Genomic DNA, 7976 nt, shown 5'->3' on the forward strand with positions numbered 1-7976 from the left:
TATATCTGTGTGTGTTTATGTCACAATATTCTATTATTATTACACTATATGCACTCTATAGGCCTATCTACATTAATATGCAATTTGCATATTAGCAGGCCCATTTAATACAGCAATAATCAATCAATAATCAATAAATCAAATGAAATTCTTTCAACTAATTCACTGCCGTGCCAAATCAATTTAGTCTCACCTCGTTGTTTCCTTTACCAATTAAAGGTACCTCCCTGTCCCACCTCTTTGGGACCAGGCCTATCAATATGTCTGGCCAACTGACAGCAGGTTAGGGGTGAGCAGAGAGGGGTAAAGTAATAATTGTTTTGCAATGCAAAGTGCCGTTTCAGAACATACAGTAGGCCTTTATTACAAATCATAACATTGTAAATGGTTAACATTTTTTGTGTTTTGGTAACTTCCAGATAGGTATGACAGCTCTGTCTCCTGGGTCGTCCTTTGTTTCCAGAGTGCCGTTCAAAGTCTAGCTTGCTTCCCGCCCTCCTCTCCATTGGGTTTCACAGGTGGGAAGAGTCGCATAGGAGGAGTAAAACTGTGAAATGTATCGGCCAGATACAAGGGGCACATACGGAGATAGGAAAGTCCACATAGGCTGTGTGCAATGAAGATTGATATTCACAACCACATCTTACCCAAGGACTGGCCAAATCTGAAGGAGGTAGGACCCATCGTATGGACCAGTGTTTGGATTAGGTTGCTTGTGTACAAGTGAAGAGGCTTTCATTACTGTTTTTGTCAGAACTTCATGTTAAAAGACAGTTTTGTTATGGGGTGCATTCATGCTCTAACAGGGTCTCTTACAACAGAGTTCTGAAAGGTATATTAGGCCAAGGATGGTGTCTTAGCACAGTTGTTGAGTTTATGTCATTGCGTTGCACATTAGGAAGGAGTGGGCAGAGTTCACGCATGATGTCCCTATTTGCTTGTTGAATATTAACCTTTCATGGCAACTTCAAACACGGCAGAGCTGGTGACATGCACATATGTTTTGTGTTTTGCACTATATTTCTTCTGTTAAGCCCTGGAATGTGGTGAGTTGCAGCAGGTCTGCTCATACGTATGGACAATTTCAAAGTTAGCTCAGAAGTACAAGGGTTTGGCCTTCTTTTCCTCCAGTAGGCCTAATCTGAGTGTCTTCAGGGGCTGTTGAGCCAATACCAGAGACTGTTGAAATGCTGACCCTTAAGGCTGAAAGCTACAAACCAAAACATAAATTTAGTCATTAAAACAAGGGCCTTTTATTTGACTACAATCTTAAATCTCAAGTTTTTACATAACCCAACCCGCACAGACACACAGACCTAGTCTCACACAGATAGACACAAACATGTGACCAACGCACACATGCAGCATGATGCGCCACACACAGACACAGACACACACATAGACACAGACACAGACACACAGACACACACACACACACTGCGCAGGAACAGGAACACCTCAGTTACACTGGTGCCGTTGACCTGGGATGGGAGTGAGGATTAGGGGGGTGAGTGTAACGGTGGCCAACTACCAGAGTGTGGCATGGAACATTAGTAAACCTCCCTTCCGAAGCCTCATACAGCATCGGTATCGCTGAGCTATGGGACTGGTTCTTTAGCTCAGCGGCACTGTGCTGTGCCTCCCATACCCGAACTGGAGCGTTGACTGGAGGTGACGGGTTCGAGTCCTGAGTGGTGGACTGCGCAAGAACACCTCAGTTACACATGTTCAGTCCAGTTTACAAGATGTCCAGTTTACTAGAACATGTATTTCTTGCTTCTAAAAGAAGTTAATACACTTAAGCGGTGTACACATTACCCATTACAAATGAGCCTAAATGCTTCAACTGCAGAGGTGTCAAAATTAAAAGTAAAATAGGAACACAGTTCTCTCCCAACACACGTAACTTTTCTGAGTAAAAAGTAAACGTGTACTTACTGTGTCTTACAATCAGCTGAATCTGTGCTAATTGGCTCAAGTTTGGGGTAGGTTCTTGTTAAGTTTTCAGTGATTTTCAGTAACAACACAGTCTATCTACCTCATTTGGTACAATGGGGTAAATGCGGTGTAACATCTATGTAATATCATGTGCTAGTGTTGCTCTTACACCATGAGCTTACGTTTACTTTTACATTTGACACCTCTTTTCAACTGAAAATTCATACTTATTTCACAAGCCACAACTGGAAAGCAGCAGTATTGTGTATACGTATACACAATAGCACATACAACCACAATTTCTGCAGAAAACATCAGTATTTTCTACTGAGTTGAAACTGAATTTCTTTTTTTCCTCCTTTGAAGTGACGTACGGACAGCATAACCATCAGCAACCATTCAATTACATACCGGTTGATCTATTTTGATTAACCATCCTCTTACCCTTTTATGCTTTCTCTGTAGCGTTATGGCTATGGTGGATTCGTGCAGCTCCATCACCACTGTAAAGTAAGTGATTTTCATCTCTAATTCAAGTGTTAATAAAAGAAAGTATTGTTGGTGGCGATGTGGCTCAGTGGGTTGGAGTGCCATACTGAGGACCCAGGATCAGTTCCGGACTGAAGTCGTTTCCTGATCCTTCCCTGTCTCTCTCACTGTCCTATTTAAATAATCAAAGTGTGAAATCCCCCAAGATAATAAAAAAAGAAAGTAGTCCCATATCTGCCTTGGCATGGAATGAATCTTGTGTAACACTATGTTTTACGGTGTATTTTGTCTGACTACATGTATCAGCATCATTTCATTCTATCCTAACCCTAACCCTGTATACTGTGCAAGTACATAATGTTGTTACATGCTTTGTTATACTGTACCTAACCAGTAACAGAGACCATAAAATAAAGTCTAACTTGGTCTTCTTGTAATGTTTGCCACTTTGGCTTCCAGGGTGAGGCTCAAATGATGAAGGATGGCAAACTGTTTAGAGTCATACAGGAGAATTGCTGGGATGCTGAAGCTCGCATCAGAGACATGGATAACTCAGGTAAATAATCAATCTAACAATGGGAGTGGGGGAATAAAATGTTTAATTTTAGGACAAACTTATTCGAGACTACTACTGAATGTGTGTGTGTGTGTGTGTGTGTGTGTGTGTGTGTGTGTGTGTGTGTGTGTGTGTGTGTGTGTGTGTGTGTGTGTGTGTGTGTGTGTGTGTGTGTGTGTGTGTGTGTGTGTGTGTGTGTTTTTCTAGGAGTGACTGTCCAGGCTCTGTCCACTGTTCCTGTCATGTTTAGCTACTGGGTAAGTATTTTTCTCACTCGAGAATGAAATATGATAAACTGAATGTTAAATGTTTTTTGTTGTATGATGTTACAGAATTATGATTGTTGATTTTCTTGGCATCATATTGAGGTCCTGTGACATCAATAAGTGTATCAATAAGTTACTACATGTAAATGCAATTGCACATGTTGTGACCATTTACTGTGTATATTCGACTGTACAGGCATTGGTTGTGACCAAGGTGCCAAGGTGTTTAAGTCTATAGTCTGTTGTAGCATGCATTTACCAAACGCTTCAATTATTTTTATTATGGCACATAACAGACAAAGCTCTATGACACCTTGGACCTGTGCAGCCTCCAAAGCGTCATTGCACATGTCGTGACCATTTACTGTATAGACTGTACAGGCATCTGGTGTATAAGTGCCAAAGTGTGTCTTGTCCATCACACCCGACACCAATACCAAACACCAAAATTCTGTATTGTGTTTCAAATAAAAACCATGCCACATAAACAGGCAAAGCCCCATGACACGTTGGACCTGTGTGGCATCCTGAATGATGACTTGGCGTCCACGGTGAAGCGGAACCCGAAGCGCTTCGTTGGGCTGGGCACTCTGCCCATGCAGGCCCCCGACCTGGCCGTGCTGGAGATGACGCGCTGCGTCAAGGACCTGGGCTTCCCCGGCGTGCAAATCGGCTCCCATATCAACGACTGGGACCTCAACGCCCCCGAGTTGTACCCCATCTATGAGGTGATCTCAAAACCTATACAACCTATACCTATACCAGAGAGAGTAGAGAGAGAGAGGTTCCATTGGCCCATTGTTTCCGGGTTCTATAATTTCAAGGGGGAGGGGGGGAAATCCCCCTTTAGGCAGACCTAGGAAGACCTAGGCAGACCTAAGGACTGTTCTATTCAATGCTAGGAGTATTATGACACGCCCCTTTAGGCAGACCGGAACCTGGTCATGTTAGGTACCCATAGCAACCTATTACACTGGCATATCTCTATATACTTAAATAATCTCTGCTTATACAGTAAAAAATCAGTTCAGTCCAGTTCAACTTTATTTTTCCCATCAATGGGCTCTTCAGCCTGACTGTCCTAAATAGCATGAAAACAAAAATAAAACTGAAGTATTATGAGTAGATGCCGTGCAAATTCAACACCTAGAGAGCACTCTGGGACCAAATACACTCTATAAATATTGAAGTAGCACTGCATTTCTTTCTGTGCATCCTGTCCTCTGGAGCACTCTGGCTCCACTGGCTAACGCACCGTGCCATTACATACATCGGGGACCGGGTTCGATTCTGACTCTATGTTTTGTACCAATCCTCTCTGCACTTGTTTACTTTCTCTCTCTCTCTCTCTCTCTCTCTCTCTCTCTCTCTCTCTCTCGCTCTCTCTCTCTCTCTCTCTCTCTTTCTCTCTCTCTCTCTCTCTCTCTCTCTCTCTCTCTCTGACTTCAATAAAAGGTGTAAAAGCTCAAAACATACCATAAATAAATCCACCTGAGTGAGATGGGTCTGAGTCTGAGAGAGTGGCCATGGCCATTTTGTGTCCGCATTTAAACATGGCCACTCACTATTAGTCATCCTCTTCTCTTTCAGGCTGCAGAGAAGCTAAATTGCTCTCTATTTGTGCATCCTTGGGACATGCAAATAGATGGCCGAATGGCGAAGTATTGGCTGCCTTGGTTGGTAGGTGAGTCAAACGGACAACACTGGCTTTACTGTGCACATTAGCCTAATTTAAAGCAAAACTATGCAATATTTTCAATGTTGTCCAGTCAACCTCGTTAGTAAGTAGATGGTTGCATGCGTCAATCCAGAGTGAATGTTGTATTAGCCACCCTTGCTATCTGCAGGGAGAAGAAAACATGCTCAAGCTGGCTACTGCAATAGGTCATTGCCATGGGAGCCTTGTGAACATTTTAATCCTGGCTCCTATGAGGAAGTTGCAAAGCATTGCTTTAAACCCAACTTATGGTGGAGTGCTTCATATGAACTTGGAGATATGACAGCCATAGGCCTATCTAGCAACCGTTGATTCAGAGCAATAAGTCAGATTTCACACGGTTGATGACTAATGTTGATTATTGTTGGTCAAGGATGGTTATATTTACTCATTTTATGTAAATGAGGGGCAGACTTAACTCACTCGTGAAGTGTGACAATACAGTAGTGACACATCAACATTTGTTTCAACAGGAATGCCATCAGAGACATCAATGGCTATATGCTCCATGATATTCGGTGGGATATTTGAGAAGTTTCCAAAACTGAAGGTTTGCTTTGCACATGGAGGTAAAAACACAACTCCTGCCTCGTGGAATGACAGTATAAAATTATTTTTCCAACTGAATAGATTCACTGATTCATTGAGTTAGATTTATACTGATTGATGCTATAATAAGTAGGCACAATAACAACATACATAACAACTGTAACAAAGACACAATGACAACATAACAAAAATAAGATGAAACATAGTATAATAACTAGACATGCACCGGATCCTGATTTTTAGGATCCTGCCGGATACCGGATCCACTGCTTAAGATCCTGAACCTTTTTTATCACGTTGGCTCAAACTATTTTGACTGAAAAGCCTCGGCTACCGGATCTTGGATCCTGGAACCGGATCCGGATCCTGTGAAAAACCCTATTATCCTGCCGGATCCGGAACCGGATCTTGGATCCGGTGCATCTCTAATAATAACTAGTGTGAATGTAACTGAGGTGTTCCCGCGCAGACCCCTCGGGGTCTCGAACTAGCCACCTCTTAGTCAACACATTGTTTCGGGTGCGGAAGGCACAGCACGAGCACCAGTCCGATAGCTCAACGCTACCGATACTGCATGAGGCTTCGGGAGGGAGGTTTACTAACGTCCCACGCCGCACTCTGCTAGTCTCCGTTACATAAAGTTGAGAAATGACACAAATAAAATGGTCAATGTATGGATATGGGCCAATGGAAATCTTGACATTTGTTTTTCTAGGTGGTTCATTTCCATATACAGTTGGTCGAATAGAGCACGGTTTTCAGGTGCGGCCAGACCTGTGTGCTGTGGACAACAAAGTTAACCCACGAAAATACTTGGGCTCCTTCTACACAGACTCACTTGTTCACGACCCACTTGCACTGAAGTTACTTCTTGATGTAATTGGAAAGGTAGGCTAATCATTTTTTACTCCAAAGAAAATGGCTTCAGACTTGTGAGTCACCAATAGATGATATTGTGTGCCTCAGATTTTGACCAAAAATGTACATGAGGATGGATGGATTTTACAGAAGTTCACATCTTTTGGCACCTTTGATACAGAGGTTCACACATTGTGCCATGCTGTCAAAATGGAAATCATTTTCATCAAACCTAGACTTATTTATTATTATGATACTCATGATTACGACAATGACGATGATGATGACGACAATGATGATGATGATGACGACGATGACGACAACGACGATGATGATGATTGTTATATGAATAGCTTCCTATTGTGTAATTATGACACTATTTGCTTGCCGTCTGCAGGACAAGGTCATGCTGGGAACAGACTATCCATTTCCACTGGGGGAGCTGGAGCCTGGCTCACTAATTGAATCCATGGAAGATTTTGACCATGCCCTGAAGGTAATGTGTACAGTATATACAGTGCTGCAGTTTAAATTAACTAAGCTGTTAGAAATGGTGAATAATTGGCTTCTGATCATTTGTGTTTCAGGAAAGGCTACTTGCTGACAACGCTCTTGACTTCTTGGGCCTTCAGCGTCAACAGTTTGAATGAATGAAGTGTTACAAACTCTTTCCAGGGCTTTGCCACAGACAGTTTGTGGACAGGAGCACAGTTTACAGTGGAACTGCACCTGGCCTTCCACAGCAGTAGTTACAGTTAAATATTTTTTATTTTCTTTCCACACGTTAGGAAAACATACAAAAAAAGCACACAATATTGATTAAGAAAAGGAAAACATACTGTAGCATCGCACATTTGGAGACACGTAAACATCTGACAAAGAAAGGCTAGTCATTCCCTGTTTCTCCATTTGACCTGTTCACAAACTAATCTAAATGCCATTTGCAATGTGTGTCTGCTGCAGAATAAACCAGCACTGAAGGATGCACACTTTCTTTGACTATGTGTACTCAGTCCTTCTCAGCTTTGACTATCCAAAGGGGCACATTAAAATGTGTGCAGTGCACACACTACAGTGTGTAATTAAAAAAAAAAGAAACCTGAGGATTTAAAAGAAACAGTTCTGCCTGATGCGCAATACAATTTTTAAAAAAAGAAACCTGAGGATTTAGAGTAGAGTAGAGTAGAGTAGAGTATCGTTTATTAATCACAGGGGGAAATTAAGGTGTCAAGTAGCATACACACATACAGTGAGGAGAATTGACCCCTTGCTGATTTTGTTGGTTTGCCCACTAATAAAGACATGATCAGTCTTTAATGTTAATGATAATATGTATTCTAATATGGAGAGACAGAATATAAAAAAGAAAATCCAGAAATTAACTCTAAAGAATATATAATAATTGGTTTATATTTAATTGAGGGAAATAAGTATTTGATCCCCTGCCAACCATTAAGAGTTCTGATCCCGCAGATCAAATGGCACTTCTAATCAACTTGTTATCTGAATTGAACACACCTGTTAATAGTAACCTGCACAAAAGACACATTGAATCTGCAGAATCAGTCCATAAAATCAGTCAATCAATCAAACTAAACTCGCC

The 7976-nt window shown here is 41.7% G+C and overlaps 1 protein-coding gene across 1 annotated transcript; it reads left to right on the top strand.

The window, feature by feature from the left end:
* Nucleotides 1-507: 507 nt before the first annotated feature.
* On the top strand, nt 508-7366 carry acmsd (aminocarboxymuconate semialdehyde decarboxylase). The gene is made up of 10 exons (XM_063213775.1): nt 508-673; nt 2404-2448; nt 2887-2983; nt 3191-3240; nt 3741-3977; nt 4840-4933; nt 5440-5535; nt 6231-6403; nt 6771-6869; nt 6961-7366. The coding sequence occupies exons 1-10, from the start codon at nt 617-619 to the stop codon at nt 7021-7023; spliced, it is 1011 nt and encodes a 336-aa protein (XP_063069845.1). The 5' UTR covers nt 508-616; the 3' UTR covers nt 7024-7366.
* Nucleotides 7367-7976: the final 610 nt, after the last annotated feature.

Source organism: Engraulis encrasicolus, chromosome 13 (assembly GCF_034702125.1).
Source record: "Engraulis encrasicolus isolate BLACKSEA-1 chromosome 13, IST_EnEncr_1.0, whole genome shotgun sequence".
In the NCBI taxonomy this organism is placed as follows: Eukaryota; Metazoa; Chordata; class Actinopteri; order Clupeiformes; family Engraulidae; genus Engraulis; species Engraulis encrasicolus.

What these genes read in the sequence shown, in the direction of transcription:
- acmsd (XM_063213775.1), top strand. Translation starts at nt 617, where the DNA reads ATGAAGATTGATATTCACAACCACATCTTACCCAAGGACTGGCCAAAT. An exon ending in ACTGGCCAAATCTGAAGGAG is followed by an intron (nt 674 to 2,403) that starts GTAGGACCCATC and finishes CTTTCTCTGTAG; the next exon opens with CGTTATGGCTATGGTGGATT. An exon ending in ATTTTGACCATGCCCTGAAG is followed by an intron (nt 6,870 to 6,960) that starts GTAATGTGTACA and finishes TTTGTGTTTCAG; the next exon opens with GAAAGGCTACTTGCTGACAA.